The sequence below is a fragment of the Microplitis mediator genome, chromosome 9, assembly GCF_029852145.1.
Source record: "Microplitis mediator isolate UGA2020A chromosome 9, iyMicMedi2.1, whole genome shotgun sequence".
NCBI lineage: Eukaryota > Metazoa > Arthropoda > Insecta > Hymenoptera > Braconidae > Microplitis > Microplitis mediator.
In genome coordinates, this window is record NC_079977.1 from 7,134,659 (window position 1) to 7,155,350 (window position 20,692).

Consider the following 20,692-nt stretch of genomic DNA (forward strand, 5'->3'; position numbering starts at 1 on the left):
GAAAAAAAATATTACTACCAACATCCGGTGTTGCTAGGTTACCAATAAACTTTAACATTGATTGGTACGTTGTTTAATCAATATGGCGTAATTAAAATATGACTAATTATATGTATGTGTAATAACGAGAATATTCGAGATGGTAAAGCTAAATTATGACAAATGCAGTTATTATGATTTTTTAGCGTATAATTTTAAATGGTTTATTCAGTGTTTTTAAAAAATTAAATATTATTTACTTTTTTAAAATATAATATTTGAAAGTTAGGAAAAGTATTTAAATTTCGCGCCTAAATAGTTACTAGACTAGTAATGTTGTGATTTGTTGACTCCCCAAAGCCAAGGTTACTAGAATAGGGTTACTATTCTAGTAACCTTAAGGGTCGGCAGTACTAAACGAATTTTTGAAATTTACTTTTCTAATTACATTTTGAATAATTACGCCACTCAAATGATGAAAACCTTCCGAAAAAGTTTGTCTTTCACATTTTTTCGGAAGCTATAAAAATTTCTGTAATAACAATTGATTAATAAATTAAAAGAAAAGTAAAATTCCAAAATTCGTTTAGTACGGCCCAGCCTTAAGGGGGGGGGGGGGTAGGATTTTAAAGGCGAAAAAAAGCATACTTTTGTGATTTTTTCCCGGCGAGATGAGTCATATAATTTCATTAAACTTAATCACATATTATTGTACATTTTTTAAAGAATATCAGAAAAAATTTTCAACGAAAAATATTGATTAATAAGCTGGTGACGTTGAATCTCCGGAGGGCCTCGAAAAAAAGTCGTTTTGCGGTAAACATCATAACTCGTTACCGGACCATCGGAAAAAAAAAAATTGATATGCATTTTAAAGTTGATGTATTTCTCGAGGTAACCACGAAGAGTTTTTTTTTTTTTTTTTTTTTCGATTTTTTGCAGCATTTGGAAGTGAAAAACGCGATTTTAGCTCAAAAAATCGCGGTTAATTTGTTATTAAAAAATAGAAAAAAATGAAAAACAAAAAAAAACTCTTCGTAGTTACCTGTTGATTTATGTGAAGAAGTAATGTTCAAATTTTCAAAGGGATCGGTTCAGTAAATTTTGAGTTATGATGTTCACGGACTTTAAAAATAACGTTTTCGGGAAAATCCATTTAAAGTTTTTTATTCGTGAAAATTTGAAATAAACTATCAATCAAAGAATATGAATTTTTATAGTTATATTGAGTCATCAGTTTACATCCTTTGAAAGACACACAGCCGGAGAAAGGGATTCGGAAGAACAAAGAAAATTGCAGCTGATTTCTACTAGGGGTATGTAGGGGCAGGTCGGGCAGGTATAAAAATCAGGTATACCGGCCGGTCATTTGAAACGCTGTAACTCCGTTAGTTTTACTCGGATTGATTTAAAATTTGTACACAATATTCTTGACATATTGTTCATTCAGAAAAAAAATAAAAAAAAAAATTTTTTTTAAATAATTTAAAAACTCTATCCCCCTTCCCCTTAATCATCCCTGATAGCACGATCCCTAATGGCCACTTTAGCTTGAAATTTACAGTAATTTGACATTGAAATTGCCTGAAATTTGCTGCCCGAATTTGAAGACAATTTAACAGCAAAAGTAAAGGTCAATTTGCGGTCAATTTTTGCTCAATTTCCCTGATAGCCAGTTGAGCTCAAACAAAACTCAAATTGAGCGCAAATTTGACGTCAGATTAAAGCCGCTACTTGACGCACTCGAGACATCAAAAATTGAGTAGCAAAATTTGACTGCAGTAGTAGCTCAAGTTGACCTAAATCTAAATTGTTTAAATTCGATTTTACCGTTTCAGAAGGTAATTTTGACGTTCACTAGATAATGCAGTTTTACAAATTCCATCACTAGATGGCGAAAGTAGAAAAATCTATATATTTTAAATTGATGAATTTCAGGTTCTACTATAAATACTATACTATAAAGATCATGATCACTATTCTAGTAACCTTGAACTACCTATATCTCTGTTATCTTGCTGCTATCCATATTTTCAAAGGGCCAAGAGCATATAGGCCAGACTTAGGTGGAAGCTTATTTCATTTAACTTTATTTTAATTTATAATTTATTGTGTGAATCGGACCTGGAGGATTGTAAAGATTTGAAAAGAATTTGTTGGAGGATTGGGAGGACTGATTGGAGGTTTTAATCATGAAGGAAAAGAATTAATGGAAAGAAAGAGACTGGTTATGTTTGGAGATTGCAGTGTCGTTAACTCTTTGAAAACTTTCCCCCTAAATCAATTTCTAAAAGCACTAAATTCAAAACAAAACTCCTCAACGACGGACCAAATATTTTTTCATTACAATATAATTAAAGAAATAAATAAGAACAATAAATAGTTAGTTAATAATAACAGTTATTTAGTATTGTTAAGTATTTTTCTTTTATTTCATAACATTATGAAATGTAATTTCAATTATTATATAATTTATGGCATTTACTTACCAGCATCTCCTCCCCGTGTAAAAAAAATTGTTAAGAAAAGGTCAAAAAAGTGTTGACTATTCTCAACTTCAAAACGTGACACAACTACGAACTTTTTTTGAACGCTTTTTAAACTTTTAAAAATTCAAGAGAAATATCAATAAATATCCTCACATTATTAAGATATGCTGAAACGAAAAACGTTCAGAAATAGTTCAAAATCAGTTTTTTCTGAACGTATTTTGCACTGAAAAATGTTAATTTGTAGTATCATGTCAAATGTTTTTTTCTGTGTGTTTTCAGAAGTTTGAAAATTGTTTAAAATAAGTTCGTCATTGTGTCAAGTTTTGAAGTTTAGAATAGTCAACACTTTTTTGACCTTTTTTCAACAATTTTTTTTTACACGGGTTATTTCTTTAAAAATGAATAAGTTTAATGGCAAAAAAATCAATATAATATAGAAAAATCCAGTTTATATATTAATAATAATATCCCAGACAGCATTCAAGTCAGAATGACTGCTTTACGACGTATTTTTGAAGGAGTCTTCAAGAAGTCTTATAATGACTTTTTAAAGATGTCATTTTTAAAATTCTTAATTAAGAGTTCTTGAAGACTCCATAGGTAAGACGTCAGTTTTGTGACGTCTTAATGTATTCTTTTTTTAACTTTTTGAAGTCAAAATGAAGTCAAAATTAGGAACTCCTTAAGACGTCATGGTAAGTTCATTCTGAAGTCTTATTTGCGGAGTCAGAAAAAAGAACTCTTTGAGAACTCTTTTTAAAGACGTCTTACTGAGTTCGCTAGGTGGCGCATTCGACATCTTGAGAACTTCTTAAAGACTTTTTTAACATGTTTTTAAGACGTCCAAATCATAAATAGGAACACATTCAGAACTCATCAAGACGTCATTTTGCTATCTGGGATATAAATAATAATCATTAAAATATTTAAATTAAAGTCATAAATTATAATTAAGTGCGAAAAAATTAGTCTTGGAAATATTTATTACAAATCTGTGATGTCATTCAAAATAGAGAACAAATTATCGGCTTCCTGTTCATTTTGAAAATTCGAATCCTTGAAATCATACATTTTAACATTGAATAATTTCAGCATGTCAGGAGATGGACTAAAATTAACACACGAGCCATAATCTTTTTGTAAGCTGAATCTTATGGTCATGAAATTTTGTAATAAATCGAGAGATAGTTTACTTCGTAGCTTATTCTTTACAATGTGTTGTAGATTGAAAAAGCGCGTTCAACACTAGCATTCGATATAGGCACAGTTAGTAGAGCTCCCTAGCGGATCGCTATTTACTAAGTATACACCAAATATACACGGTGTATACGCGGCGTATATACACTGAGTATACACCAAGTTTACACCAAAAATTTTTTTTTCAAGTCCCAATTTCATAAAAATTTCTAAGTGCTGTAAGTAAAGTAACAAAATTTGCGAAGTGGGCACTTCATGAATGCGAGGTGGATGATTTTCAGTTGATTTAGTCCCCACTGAGTGAATTTTTTTTTATTGAATAAAAACAAAAAAACAGTTATTACTCAAGTTTATTTGCAAAATTTTATTTTTTATTTACTTTTCGCTGAGAAAATTGAAAATTTTAGAAAATCGGAAAGTTATTGGTTTTACCCCGTTTTTCGAAAATCGAGTTTTCATCAGATCTCGACGTTTTGAGGTCTTAGGAAGCTTCTCCGACCGTTTTTACGATGGTGCCTGTATGACTTTATGTATGTATGTATGTGTATGTTTTTTTTTAATTTTCCTGAAAATTTTAATTTTTTTGAAAATATTAATTTTTTTCAAAATTTGATTTTTTTTTCAATTTTTTTAAAAAAAAATTTTCTTCACAACTTTTGTTCTGAGGACTTAAAAAATTTTTTTAGTGTGTACCCGGTGTAAACTCTGTGTATATCATGCGCATATACACCGTGTAAATTTAGTGTAAACTTTGAGTGTATTTGGTGTATACTCAATATGCACCGAGTATACACTAAATAAATCTTTAATTTACACTGACACTAAGTATATATCGAGTTTACACTAAGTTTACACGGTGTATACGGATCCGCTAGGGCTATCGCAAACTTCGCAATGTTTTCAAAACGTTTGAGTCCAGCAGCATCGCTTTTGAGTCAAGTAACTATCTGTAACCGGGACTCGGTAAATATTTACAACATCATGCTCGGGAGATAACTAGAACCTGGTGGCTGCCTACTCGACGCATGCGCTAGCCTGGAGTACGAGGTAGTAACCGTATCACACAGGGGCAGGACGGGCAATTCTGTGTCAGCTGCTGTCAGACTCACTTCGCTTATAAAATTTATTCAACATCATCTACTCATCTTTATTTGGATACCTGTCTATAAATCGAAATTTGGAAGTCGACTCTTATTTATCCATCTTTGGGCAATCTCAACCTGCTGAAGAAGGCCTGTGAGAAAATTTGTGGAGTTTCTGGAAGTTATTTGTAAAATTGTCAACGGCTTTGGTACTGAGGATGTGGACGAAGATGGCTGAATTGAGAGACGTAGGTGTTCCATTGCAATAAAGTTTTTTTTTTTTTTTTTTTTCCTTTGATGGCTAACGGCCTTTCAGTGCCATGCGCCAGTGTCTGTTATGGATTATTATTGTAATAAAGTTGAGTAAAATAATGTATAATCGTCCCGACGAAAGTTTGGGATTTTGCCCTATCACAATTATTCCACCTCTACCACAATATTTTGACTTACGCATGCGCAAAGACAAATATTGTGGTAGAGGTGGGATAATTGTAGTAGGACAAAATCCCAAACTTTCGTTTCTCACCGGCGCGTGCCGTAATTGTTGTCGCGGTTTTATTAAATTTATTTATTGTAAAGTGGGATCTGTTGTCTGGGTAAATTTGGTTGAATAAAATTGTCATTATTTTTATATATATATACCCTAAACAAATCTTTTATTTAACGAATTTCCTATACTCTCAGGATTTCTAAATATTCCTTGTGACCAGGATCGGGTATTCCCCGCCCTGCAGACAAGCTAGTCACACAAAACAGTTGATTTATCAACAGAATCTAATCTTGGCTTCCTGGACAGAGGGTCACACCCTGGACTGGGAGTCTCTGTTATATGTCAATACAAATAATATATACACGGAAAAAAATGACCTATATAAATTGAGAATGACAAGTAATATAATGATAAAGTGATCAGTAAATACCATCATTCTAAATAGTAATTTTTTCATTTATGATCAAAACGTGAATAATTACAGGATAAGTATGAAAATTTGTTGTCTATGTAAGAAAAATTACTATTTGAACTTTAAAAATCGTAATTGATACTTCAAAAATAGACGACACGTATTATAAAATTAACTATTTGAATGTTAAAATTCCCCATATTGACAACCGGGTTCCGGGTTATAATTTCAAATAGTAATTTTTAAATTTTATTTTTTTCCGTGTACATATCATTCTGTCACATTTCACCCCCTAAAAAAATCCCTTTATAGATTTTTCACCTTAAATTTAGGGGGAAATCCCCGAAGTTCACATCACTGCTGTGATCGCCCTTTTGTGTAGTGCGTTTGTAAAAGATTTTAGGGAGAAGTAGAAAAGAAGGAGAATAAACTACGACTAGAATAGAAGGGCTAACGTAGTCAGTCGAAAAGAGTGATCAATAGAGTGTCTCAAAAAAATTGAATATTTTTTTTTTTTTTTCAATGAACGTTGAGAAATCGTCAGAGTATCTCTAGAAGAAGATCCTTTGAAAATACGAGCTCTTAATATTAATATTTAGAGGTGGCGTTTTGTAATTTTCTATTTCTCATTTAAATAACATAGGAAAAAATTGTTTTTAACTTTAGAATCTTGTAACTTGACAACTAATCGCTGAAGAAGATTAATAAAAATATATTCTTTTAGAAAATTGAACGCTCTATAAAAAAGGTCTGAATAAAGATTTCCGTAAGTCACGTCGTTTCGAAGATATCAAGCCTCAAATTTGGACCTATTCAAAAATTTTGTATTACTTATTTTTAAATGTGACAAAATTAATTTATATCACTTAAACATCACTCAACTTATAATCAAAAATCCATAATCATTAGTAGAAATGATCATTTCTATCTATTTTTTACAAAAATTACTAATATATCACTGATATACGGCAAAAATCATGATAAATTTTTATACAATGTATTTTTTTTTTTATTGTTTTTCTAGTGTATAGCCGTTATTAACGGCCATTTAAATATAGTGGAAACCTAAGCATGCAAACCTCTCAATAAGACAATTCATAGATAAATTGAGAAAAATGTAGATAGCCCGAACTGAGAATCGAACCCAGACCATGTCGGTATCGCGCCGAGTGCTCTACCAGTTGAGCTATCCGGTACTATACTATATTCCGTTCAATTTGATCTATAACTTATTGAGCCACACCGTCCATCGTACGGTAATACACCATTTAAATATAGTGGAAACCTAAACATGCAAACCTTCTCAATAAGACAATTTATAGATGAATTGAGAAAAATATAGATAGCCCGAACTGCAGATGGGAATCGAACCCAGCCCATATGGGTACAACGTATCGCATCCAAGCATACCTTTTCATACTCTACGTTATGATTTTTAATACTCTGCTGTAATTAATAAAAAAAAATCAGCTGGCGGTAAGTCGAGGGAAACTTCGTCAGCTGATGCATTTAAATAGGCGTTAGATGCTCCCACCTAACGCTTACGCTATAACTTTCAAAGTATCAGCTGACGGTCTTTCCACCGAAATACAGCCAGCTGACATATATATTTATCCATAGTTGTATATAAGCTACCATCAGGTAAATTTTTAGTAGAGAGGAAATGATTGAATATATATTTTTTTTTTCGTGAGTAGGAGGCTAACACAGCTCACCCCCCCACGGAACCGTAGCTGACGTTCACGAAGCTTTATAATACAACACTTTGATGCATTCCACTAATTATTGCTTGAGAGGAAATAATTGACCAAATTTTCACCTGGCTCCCGGAATATTAATTACAAGGCTTCTTGTAATGTATGTAATATTACTATAGAGTGCATTGGAGTCAGTCTTGCTTGTACGCTGACATCCAACGTCTCTGGTTCTGGCATTCTGACTATGGGCCTGCTACGAGTAACATGTAATTAGCAATAGCAATAAATAAGTCTGAGTTATTAATTAGTGTTGCTCTTAAATTATATACCTCATCCATACCATTAGACATTTCATTGGCGACGAGGATAAAACAAGTGTTAAGTGTTATTTGTGTACCGTGTTAGTATAATGTCGCTTGAGGAGCAAAAGAAACAAATAGCGCACGAGAAGTCGGTGCTAGAAAAAGAGCGCCAAACGTTAATGGCGGAGCATCAGAAATTGTTAGAGTGGCAAAGTCGGCTCGAGAACGAAGAAAGACTGATAAATCGTAATACAATGAAGGTGCAAGAGTTACAGAACGAGTTAAATAAGGTACTGGCATCGGTAAAAAGTAGTGGACAGGTAGGGATCGCGACTGGTAGCATTGGCAGCATCAATGAGTTCAAAAACGGAGAGGAGGATTGGAATGTGTGGATCGAAAGATTTAGCCATTATGTGACGGCAAATGGGATTACGGACGAGAGAAAGAAAGCGACACTCTTATCAATGGTTGGAACGAGTACGTATGCATTATTGAGAGACCTATGCAGCCCAAGGATACCAGCCGATTCGACGTATGACGAACTATTGCAAGTGTTGAAGGAGCACTTCCAGCCGGAATGCAACACAATCTCGGAACGGTACAAATTTAAGGAATGCAATCAGACAGAAGCCGAGGATATCAGGCAGTTTGTGGCTAGATTAAAGAAAGCGTCGGTAAATTGTGGCTTTGGAGCGACATTGGAAGACTGTTTGAGAGATCAATTTGTGTTCGGACTGTACAGCACAAATATTAGGAAGAGGATACTGCTGGAAGCAAATTGTACGTTTGCAAAGGCCAAGGAAATTGCATTATCGTTAGAAGCATCAGCAAAGGACGTTCTACAGATGACAAACGGTGTGACTCAGAGTATGGAAAGTGTGAATTTAGTCAAGAATGTGCACCGAAACTACGATATGCAACAAATTCCAGGAAATAATAGTGGCAGTAGATGCTTCTGTTGTGGTAAGCTTAATCATATAGCCAAAAACTGTAGATTTAGAAATTATACATGTAATAAATGTAAGAGGCGTGGCCATTTGAGTGCTATGTGTAAAGTGAGAAGCCGTGGCAACAACAATGATAATCCGATTAGCCCGGATCAGAATTATAGAAGAGGTTCTCAGACGACTAGACATAATTATGTCGAAGGTTATGATGACGTGGCACAAGTCACAAGCATGAAAATGTTTGACGATGACCTTGAAGGTCTATTTTATTGTACAAATGATCAGGAAAATAACAGTAAGCCGGCTGATGGACAGACGAAGAACAGTAGTGATGAGGATAATCAAGAAGGTTGCGCTATACAGACCATCGGGTCGATTGAGCCATTAACAATGGTTTTGAAGGTCCAGAAAACAGACATACAATTCGAAATCGATACCGGAGCATCGATTTCAGCCATATCGAAGGAAAAGCTTGACCAAATTGGTCAATTAAAGTGTATACCATTGATAAAAACACCGAGGAAGTTTCAATCGTACCAAGGTAGTGTCATGACTCCACTGGGAGTCCTTAAGGTAGACGTCGAACATGGACATCGTAGTGAAAAGCTAGATTTATATGTTTTCGGAGGGGGAAACAAGCCAATCATCGGCAGAGACTGGATCAAAACATTCGACTTGATAGCTGTAAATACGAAGCCGAAAGAAAGCGTTTATTTTATCAGCGGCAGAGAAGAATCTGTCAAGAAGCTATTACGGGAGTTTCCGGAAGTGTTCTCGGGTACATTGGGTAGATATAAAAATAAAAAGATGAGACTTAAATTAAAACCAGATGCAACACCAATATTCCGGAAAGCAAGACCTGTCCCATATTCATTGAAGAAGAAGATAGAAGACGAACTCGATCGTTTGGTTAGAGAAGGAATCATCGTGCCAATCAAGGAAAGCGAGTGGGCAACACCTATAGTACCGGTATTCAAGAAGAACGGACAATTACGCATATGCGCCGATTATAAAGTGACAATCAACCCACATCTAGAAAAACATCATCACCCAATACCAAGGATCCAAGATTTGATGGCGGATGTCGAAGAAGCTGAATTTTTCTCAAAATTTGACCTGTTAAACGCGTACCAGCAATTCTTATTGGATGAGGAGTCTCAGAAAATTGCGGCTATAATTACGCACAAGGGCTTATTTGCATGTTTAAGACTGTTCTTTGGAGCTAAACCGGGTCCAGAGATGTTCCAGGAAGAAATGGAATTAATTCTAGAAGGAATTCCAGGTGTCAAGGTTTTCTTTGATGATGTACTTGTACACGGCAAATCAAGAAGACAGCACGACGAGCGCTTACGCGCAGTATTAAAAAGATTTAGAGATTGTGGATTAACAGTCAGACCAGAGAAATGCGAGCTATGGGTTGAGGAAGTGAAATTTCTTGGATTCGTGTTCAGTAAAAAAGGTATCAAGATGGATCCCAATCGTGTAACAGCATTGAAAGAGACAAAAGCGCCGAAAGATGTACCTGAATTACGTCGTTTCCTTGGTACATTAAATTACTACTCCAGATTCATATCAGACTATGCAACTATAACTGGTCCATTATGTAAATTACTTGCCAAAAACCACAAGTGGCAATGGACTGACCAACACCAAGAAGCATTTGAAAGAGCCAAAGGACATCTAGTATCAGAAGCGCTATTGATGTATTTTGATCCATCGAAACCGATAATAGTCACGTGTGATGCATCACCATGGGGACTAGGAGCTGTATTGGCGCATGAAACTCAAACAATGGGCTATAGGCCGGTGATGTACGCAGCGAGAACACTGAATAAGTCGGAAAAGAATTATTCTCAAATTGATCGAGAGGCCTTAGCGATCATCTTCGCTGTAAAAAGTTTTCATCAATATATCTATGGGCTCCGATTCACTCTGGAAACTGATCACAAGCCGCTGATGTATATCTTCGGTGAAAAGAAAGGTGTTCCTGTAATGTCAGCGAGTAGGCTACAGCGTTGGGCAGTGCTATTATTGGCATATGACTTCCAAATTAAACATATCAGTGGAAAAGACAACTTGGTTGCGGATTTTTTATCAAGACTACCGGACCGGACTCAACAGGACAGTGAAGTCGACGATGTTGAAAATGAGTATTCATATTTTAATTTTATTGTTGATAATTCTCAAATCATTGATGTAAGCGTTTTAAAAATAGCGACAGAAGCTGATGAAATTTTGTTACAGGTAATTAAAAATATGCGAGAGGGCTGGCCAGTCAATGTTCTGAAGGAGCTGAGTCCATATAACACTAAACAGTTGGAGTTGTCTATAGAGAATGGTTGCGTCATGTGGGGTCATCGCGTAGTAGTACCCGAAAAATTGCGCAATAAAATATTAAAAATGTTACATGAGACACATTCAGGTATAGTTAAAATGAAGTCGATTGCTAGGTCCTACATTTGGTGGCCAGGGATTGATAATGACATTGAAAAGCTGAGTAATTCTTGTGAAATTTGTTTGATGAACTCTAATAAACCAAACAGATCCACGTTACATGTGTGGCCTTGGCCGGAAGGACCTAACATTCGAATTCATGCAGATTTTTTAGAATTTGCTAAGCGAGATGCATATTTAGTAATAATTGACGCGCACTCGAAATGGGTGGACATCAGAGCTATGAAAGACATAACGGCTCCAACGACAATAGCGGTGTTCAGAACATATTTTGCAAATTGGGGTTTACCCATGTCGTTAGTCACTGATAATGGACCAACATTTACATCTAAGGAATTTAAAGAATTTTTAGAGAGACACGGTGTAATTCACATGTTGACCGCACCATATCACCCTGAATCTAATGGTTTAGCTGAAAACGCGGTTAAGTCTTTCAAAGCTAAATTTAAATTACTGTTGTTAAACGGATATTCCAGAGCTGAAGCACTTGATAGTTATTTATTTTATTATAGATCAACACCTCACGGTACAACGGGTTTAAGCCCGGCGGAATTACATTTAAAGAGAAAAGTCCGAACTAAATGGGACTTATTAACTAATAAAACTAGAGACAAAGTTGAAAATCAGCAAGCGGTTCAGCAAAGGAATTACCGTGGTAATAGATCTGAAAAATTTGATGTAAATGAACGAGTAATCGTAAGAGATTATAGTAATAAGTCGTGGTGCCCGGCTAGAATATTAAAAATATTTAGTCCAATTACCTATGAGGTACGCACTGATGATAACAAGATATGGAAAAGACATGTGGATCAAATTAAGAGACTTAGGGGGGAGGAGAATGAGGTCGAGAATAGCGTGGGGAACAAGATGTCATTAAGCGAGTCGAGTCGAGTAAATGTTTCTGAAGCTGAGGTAACGAAACAGGTCGAAAGCGAATCAGACGTCAGCCATTCTCGCAGTAATAGTTTAACCAGCGTTAAGGGATTGAGTAAGAAGGTGGTAGCTCCTCTGACCAGAACAACGACTGCGCCGGTTGTAGCTCGTAAGTCATTTCGAATTCGTAAACTACCTGTACGGTTAAATTTATAACTGATCATATTTAATTATCTACTACGATATATCTTGTTAGATCTTGATTCAAATTTATAATGATTGTAAGTGTACGTGTGTATATAATGACGTTATAATGTTCTCTTAAAATAAGAAGGAAGGAGTGTAATGTATGTAATATTACTATAGAGTGCATTGGAGTCAGTCTTGCTTGTACGCTGACATCCAACGTCTCTGGTTCTGGCATTCTGACTATGGGCCTGCTACGAGTAACATGTAATTAGCAATAGCAATAAATAAGTCTGAGTTATTAATTAGTGTTGCTCTTAAATTATATACCTCATCCATACCATTAGACATTTCACTTCTTATTACATATAAAGGGACATTTAAATAGTTCCGCTAGTTATAGAACTTTTTTTTTGAAGCTTGTTCATTATTAACAATTGAATACTAATTACATTATTATTTTAATCGAGTCTAAGTGCAGATAAAAACAAAAAAATTTTTTAAATTACGCGCTGTACATTTAATGGTGATGACTATCATATTGTAGTTTTATTTTAAATATTTTTATGACAGAGGACAATAAAATAATTAACGAAATTTATTTTTTTGCCATTGGTGTAAAAAAAACTTTGAAGCCTTTTTGGAATTAAAGGCATGATATAAGTAATAAGTTTTTTAAATGAAAAAAAAAATTTTTTTTTCTTTAATTTAAAACGGAGCCACTAGTATTGATTTTATTGTTTAAAAGTTAATGGAAGAAAATTAAAATTACGGGTGTTATAATAAAAATATGACAAAAATGTATATAAATGATTTGATAGTTTATTAAATTATCTACAAAAAAAGTCTGATTAAATTTTTACATTCATCCAATACTTTGAGCGTAATTGCAACTTCGATAGAAAAATTAACTTTTTACATCTTATTCGGAAATAAATTGATCCCTTATATATTTTTTCCTATAACTTTAAAACTATCAGAGATTCATAAATAATCATTGAGACTTTTTTGTAGTAAATTAAATTTCTAACAATTTTTGTTGAAAAATTTTTTTTCTAAAACTTGTAGTTTCGGTAAAAAATTAATTTTAAATAAAATTATTTTACTTTATTATCGCAACCGCTAAAAATTTCAATGGTAATCATTACTATCGAATATAATCAGTCTATTAAACTTTATAAAGTGAGAAAAATTGTAAATATTACAAATATTTAACTAGCACAAATTTTCAATTGAGATCCTTCTACCCTCTCACGAAGTTTCCTGTTCATACATATCATGTGTGCACATAAATGATTTTAAAATAAAAATGTATCAAAGTTAAAAAAAAACATTAACGACTTGTGGTAATAAATATTTAACTTAATTAAATGCTAATCTGAGTTTTATTTTCGTAGAAAATGGCAGCGATGAGGAGGGCAGCTGGATTAACTTCTACAGTTCCAAGAGCGATGTTAAATGACGAGAAATTGGTAAGACTATCCTCAGGCCATTTTTTATGATTAATATAGATCCAGGGAATTTTTAATGTCCATAGGAAATTATTCGTTATAATAAAAATGAATAAAAAATTAAAGAAAAAAAAAAATTTAGTGATAATGATAAAAAAAAGCTGTGACGGGGATTCGAACCCCAGTCTTTGAGTTATCGGTAGTTGATTCTTTTAATAGAATGAATTACTCGAGACGTCAGCAGTTATTTAATATAGTCCGGCGACGTCAAGGTTTAAAATGTGTTTTTTATTTATTTATTAGAAGGAAGTAAAAAAAAATTAATTTAAAAAAAACCTTTTGTTGAATTTTAAAAAATGTATTTTCTATTTTCCATATTTAATATGCGGCATTTTATCCTCATTTCCACGCTATTTTATTTCACGTAAGTGTGTCCCAGTCTCACAACATCAATTTATCCTCATACAAAAAAAAATCCTCTTCTTCATTTAATTAATTATTAGATTTTTTAACTTCCCGCTAAGAAAATTGTAAATTTTCAAACATTCGGGAAGTTATTGGTTTCGGTCCGATTTTCAAAAACCGAAATTCTATCAGATCTTGACGTTTTGAGGTTCTAGGAAGCTATTCTGACTAATTTCACGATGATGTCCGAGCGTATGTGTGTACGTACGTATGTATGTAAATTCCTGCATCTTTTGAACGGATGAATCGATTTTGATCGTTAAGGTGTCATTCGACGCGGCTTGTTAATATCTGGAAGCTGCAAAAAATTGATCTTGATCGATCAAGTGCGTTCGAAAATATTCCAAAAATAAATTTTTTCAAAAATGTTTTTTTAGATAACTTTTAATGTGCTCAATGGATCGATTCCAAAATCTAATGAGCTCTAAAACTTTATAAACCGCGTCGAATGCCACCTCAACCATCAAAATCGGTTCATTCGTTCAAGAGAAACCGAAAACGAAAAAATTAAAAAAAAACTTTTTTTTTTTTTTGAAATTTCTCAAAATCGACTTGGTTAATCAATTTTAAGATTTGATCAGCTTTAGAACTTGATAAAACGCGTCGATTACCACCTCAACCCTCTTAATCGGTCAATTCGTTTGAGAGATGTCGTCGATGAAAGAAATAATGAAAAACTTTTTTTTCGAATATTTACAAAAAAATCGAATCAATCAATTTCAAAATCTAGTCAGCTCTAGAGCTCAATAAAACGCGTCAATTGCCACCTTAACCGTTTCAATCGGTAAATTCATTTGACAGATATCGTTGGAGAAAGAAATGCTAAACGGTTTTTTTCGAAAACAATGGCATACAAAAGTATAGCTCGAAGAGCTCGAAAATGTGTTCACAATAATGTTTTCGAGCTCAAGAAACTCGAAAATAGTGAGAAGTTTTACTGCTGGCCCGCAGGGTCAACTGATAGACCGATTTTTTTTTTTAATATACTCGAGCCTTACTCTTTTGAAAACTCCTAACCCTCACTCTTTCTTCCGGAGCAACGAGTAGCGATTTAGTGACTCAATATCTATATCAATTTAAATATTATATAGCCAGTGTAGAAAATATATATGACATTTTTATTAATGTATACACTATATTTTATATTCATATTTTCGTTCATATATTCATATTCATATGTTAAAAACCTACACTGAAAAAAATAATCGCTAGCTGCTAGCGATTTTTTTCGTTAGCAGCTAGCGATTTTTAATCGTTAGCTGCAAGCGATTATTTCGCTAGCGGCTAGCGATTTTTTCTTTAGCAGCTAGCGATTTTTAATCGTTTGCTGCAAGCGATTATTTCGCTAGCGGCTAGCGATTTTTTCTTTAGCAGCTAGCGATTAAAAATCGCTTGCTGGAAGCGATTTTTTCGCTAGCGGGTAGCGATTAAAAATCGCTTGCTGGAAGCGATTTTTTCTTTAGCAGGGAGCGATTAAAAATACTATTTTTATCAGTTAAATAAATTTATAAATATACATATTCATATATAAATATATATTTATATATTCATATATATATATATATATATATATATATATATATATATATATATATATATATATATATATATAAAAATATATATATATATATAAATATATATATATATATATATATATATATATATATATATATATATATATATATATATATATATACATATATTCATATATATATATATATTTTAATGATAAAAACAGTATTTTTAATCGCTCCCTGCTAAAGAAAAAATCGCTTCCAGCAAGCGATTTTTAATCGCTACCCGCTAGCGAAAAAATCGCTTCCAGCAAGCGATTTTTAATCGCTCCCTGCTAAAGAAAAAATCGCTTCCAGCTAGCGAAAAAATCGCTTCCAGCAAGCGATTTTTAATCGCTACCTGCTAGCGAAAAAATCGCTAGCAGCTAGCGAAATAATCGCTTGCAGCAAGCGATTTTTAATCGCTAGCTGCTAAAGAAAAAATCGCTAGCCGCTAGCGAAATAATCGCTTGCAGCTAACGATGAAAAATCGCTAGCTGCTAGCGAAAAAAATCGCTAGCAGCTAGCGATTATTTTTTTCAGTGTAAGGTAAAATAAGACTCCACTTTTGGGACAAAAAAAAATTTTTTTTTTACTCAGTGGTGGTTTATAAAAACAAAATAGGGCATTGATCAGTCGGAACAGTGCGGGCAATTATAAATTTTTAGTAAAAAAAAATTTTTTTTTTTATCTTTTAATATTTGACTGGAATACAATGGGCTGCAATTGACAGGAAAAAATTTTTACCATAAAAATTTTAAATTAGGCTACTGTTCAGGCTGACCGAGTTTCTCCATAATTTATTTTATCCATTTAAAAAAAAAAAAAACATTTTTTTTTTTCTTAAAAATGGTCTTACTTTGCCTTGGATTGTATATATATGAATATTATAAATAAATATAGAGGTAACCACAAAAAAGCACATTTTGTGATAACGTCTTGTTTCATAGAAAGCCAGAGATGTAGTGACCCGTACCAATACAATGTAAATATCAGGACTCAGATACAGGAAATAAGATACTCTATAGTATAACAATTTATATTTATAATATAAGTACAATAAATAATCCGCAATATAGATTTATGAATATTATTCTCATTGGATATTTCTACAATATTTTGCTGAACACTTCGAAACCCAATAGCCATTTCTTTGTTTATTTATAATTTTTCTCAAAATAAATATACCAGGTTTTCCATGAAAGAATAACGGGATCTATTAATATTTACTTAGATTCATATAAATCCTCGTAGATCTAAAAATTTTCATAAGTTTTTTTTTAAATCCCGAAGACTCTGATTATAAGACTTTCGAATTTCATTCGGAGTCTACACGGAAAGAAAAATATCGCCAGATTAAGTATACGTATCGCTATTCTGGCTATACGCTGTATAGTCATCTTACTTAACGATACGCCGTGTAGCCAATTCAGCTATACAGAGTATCCTCACAGTGGATCGTCAAAATGACGATCCGTATCCTTATTTTAGGCATTTTATGAATCGCTGACATGACTATTGCGCAAACTCTGTATTTAGGCATCCGGCAACCGAGAACGATGATACGTATAGCCAATTTAGCTATACGGATCCTCACGCTGGTGATACAGATACCTATATCAACGAAACTACATATCGTTACAAAGGCTATTCGTCGTATTGTTAAATTAAATAAACGAATACTTAACCCAACCCGAATACGTATCTTTATTTTAACGATACTATAGATTATTAAATTAATATGAGAGTATTCCTAAATTAGGTATACGAATCGTTATTCTGACGATACGTCATTTGAGGATACATTAAATAGTCATTCTGGCGATATTTTTCTCTCCGTGTAATATAATTTTTTATCCTTTGTTTAGTTTTAATCTATATATACGTAAAAAAATAATCGGTAGCTGCTACCGATTATTTTTTTCCGTGTAGATCTACACTAATAAATATATATGAAAAACTCCGCAATTCCGTGATAAAGAAAAAAAAATAGCATCGCGAATCTCTGACCGAGTTTGTGTGCTCCATGACTCCTCTGCAGAAGTTGCACGTATACAAGAAAACGCTTCAAGCGATGATCTACCCAATATCTTCAACGATGCCTCACAACTTTGTAACCTGGACCGCAACATCTCCAACATACTGTTACGAATGCGAGGGATTACTTTTGGGTATTGAACGTCAGGGCGTACATTGCATGGAATGCGACGTCAAGTGTCACGAAGAATGTAAAGATCTGCTCAATGCTGACTGCCTGCAGAGTAAGTTAAAAAGTAACATTACTAATTTATTATATATTTCTATCAATTAAGTAGAAGATCAACTAGAATTACATCTACCTCCATTTTACTCCACTTTTTTTTTAAATATTATATGCCAGCTGACAAAATATAAGTGCGTCCTTAATAATTTTATAGTTAATTCTTTTTTGATACACGCAAAAAAAAAAATAATAAATTTTATTCCGATTTTCATTCATTTTTATTGTTTGAACAATAAGCCCGCATCGAAGAAGGTAATTCATAAATAATATAATACAGTAGGACCTCGTTATAAGACTACGCGTTATAAGACTCTTGCCCTCAATTTGGTAAAACTGCTCGGAACGCTTCCCCCACCAACAACTCAATAAAAGTTTTGCGCCGAAACCTCGCTATCAGACTAACGACCAGTACGACTAAAATCGAGATAAAATGCACATACATAAAGATTTAGATTAAATAATGTATTTTCATAAAGAATACTTCAAATTTCGTGGTATCACAGAATTAATTAACAGAAAAGAACGATAAAATTCTATTTATTTATGATTATATATGAAATAGATTTACTGTATAATAGAGTAGCGTTGAACCGAATACATAAATAAGACGCAAAACGGTGATAGTCTTATAGCGAGGTTTGGACACAAACGCTGTTAAGCACAATAGTGGGGGATACCTCAATTCTTAGAATTTTTTCCCCTACAGCCCCGAGCTAGTCTAATAACGAGGTCCTACTATATTGAAAGCGAAAAAGTATAAGAGTGATTCTCTAAAATATATTGATGTGAAAAAAAAAATAGTCACTCGTTGTATTTAAATTTTATTGTTTGAAGTGATAAAATACGCCATCTTGCCATGTAGACATAGTCGCATCAGTAATACTTTAGGTTAATTTTTTCACATACATTGGAAGCCCACAAATACAATTGAAATTTTATTGTTTCAAATTATAAGAACTGATGCGCTTAAATATAGGGGAGGGTGGGGCAGAGCGGTCCCCCTGAAATTTTGATAAAAAAAAAAAAATTTTTTTTTTTCGACTGCTTACTATAAATCCGATATGTTTGCGCATTTTTACCCCTACGCATGACGTTTGGGGCAAAATGGACAAGCCCAAAATTTTGAAAAAGTGATTTTTTCATTTTTTTATCGTCAAATTAAAAAAAAATTATTATAATTACACATTTCTAGCCTTACGCATAACACCTGGGGCAAAATGGACCAGCCGAAACTTCCGAAAAAATTATTTTTTCATTTTTTTCGGCCGTTTCTCTATGTAAGATGCAAATTTGGTCGCTAAAAATTTATAAAAATTAAATTTTTTTTTTAGTTGATAAATTTTTGAAATAAAGTAAAACTATAGAATTGATTTTTTTTTTTATTAAATAACAATTAGTACACAGAAAAAACAGTTAACTTGGTTCAAGAAAATAATTGTCTTCCGAATTTTCTTTCTTGATCGAATAAAAGTAAAACACTTGATTCAAAAACTTTTTTTTGGTTCAAGACAGTAAATTCTCTTGCTCCGAAAAAATTTATTTTTAAAGCGAAATTGAAAATTTCTTGGTTTAAGAAAAAAAATTCTTGGCTAAAGAAAATAAGTTATTTCTTGCCAAAAAATTAACGTTTTGAACGAAAAAAAGTTTAACTTCGGCCAAAAAACTTTTTCTTGTCCCAAGAAAAAAAAATTTCTTACTCCAAAAAATCAAAGTTTTGAACGAAAAAAAGTTGACTTGGGCTAAGAAAAAATTTCTTGGCCCAAGGAAAAAATTTTCTTGCTCCAAAAAATAAACGTCTTGATTAAACGAAAAAAAACTCTTGGGCCAAGAAAAAATCTCTTGGCCCAAGAAAAAAATTCTCTTGCTCCGAAAAATAAATTGCTTAAGTGAAAATAAAAGTTGCTTGGGCCAAGAAAAAAAAATTTCTTGCTCCAAAAGTTTGCTTCTTCAATAAAGACTTAGATTTTTCTTAGTCAAAAATGTATTCTCTCTCCGACGGGTTGACGTATTAATTCTTTTTTTTTTAATCTGAAACGTAATTTTTTTTTTTTTTCCGAGCAAAATTATTCAAGACTTGAATTTCAAGTAAACTTTAATATTAAATATTAAAGTCATGATGTATTATAGGATATACTATAGTACATTTCAAAAAGGTACTTGTAATTCTGTCAAATGACAGAAGAGTACTCGAATAAAATCGTCATGAAATTCGGAATATAACACTTCTGAAATAAATGTCTTTCCAGGGACACTACATGTCGTACTCCCGTACATGTCGTACTCCCGCTGCTGCTGTCTAGCACCCGTGACTTTCCCCTTCTCTATATCGATCTTTTCTCCCAAGAAATTTTTTCTCTTGGCTTGAGCAATTTTTGTTTTCTTGGTCGGAGAATACAAAAATTCTTGCGTGAAAAAGAATAGCACTTGTTCCGAGAAATTTTATTTTCTTTAACCAAAAAAATGCAATATTGCTACAAAAAAATAATTTATCTTGCTCCAAAAAAAATATCTCTTACTTTAAGGAATATAAACTCTTGGAACAAGTGAAAATTTTTTGATTTAAGCGTAAAAATATGTTGACGTGAGAAATAAAATTTTGATTCAAGATAAAAATTTGAAGAAAATTGTTTACTTGAGGCAAGTAAATTTTTATCTTCCGAATCGATCAAAAAAAATTTCTTGAATCAAGAATATTTTCCTTGATTCAAGTTAACTGTTTTTTCTGTGTAATTAAGGTAATCGAGAGTGAACGATTTATTACACTTTAAAAAATTTTTTTCGAGTAATATAAAACCAAAAATAGTTGTCAAGAGAAAGAAATACATTCTTAATGATGAAAACAATTTAAA

General features: G+C 32.9%; 2 protein-coding genes across 2 annotated transcripts in view; both read left to right on the plus strand.

The window, feature by feature from the left end:
- The first annotated feature begins 7,758 nt into the window (after window positions 1-7,758).
- LOC130675019 (uncharacterized protein K02A2.6-like) lies at window positions 7,759-12,141 on the plus strand. The gene has a single exon (XM_057480474.1). It carries the CDS (start codon window positions 7,759-7,761, stop codon window positions 12,139-12,141), a length of 4,383 nt encoding a protein of 1,460 aa, XP_057336457.1.
- Window positions 12,142-13,514: 1,373 nt separating this feature from the next.
- LOC130674921 (protein unc-13 homolog B-like) overlaps window positions 13,515-20,692 on the plus strand; it is a 34,485-nt gene continuing 27,307 nt past the window's right edge. Inside the window, exons 1-2 of the mRNA XM_057480375.1 lie at window positions 13,515-13,583; window positions 17,622-17,841. Coding sequence (XP_057336358.1) covers window positions 13,521-13,583; window positions 17,622-17,841 — 283 coding nt within the window. The 5' untranslated portion in view covers window positions 13,515-13,520. The remainder of the gene's footprint in view (window positions 13,584-17,621; window positions 17,842-20,692) is intronic.

Excerpts from the sequence above, each read along its gene's own strand:
- LOC130675019 (XM_057480474.1), top strand. The coding sequence starts at position 7,759 with ATGTCGCTTGAGGAGCAAAAGAAACAAATAGCGCACGAGAAGTCGGTG.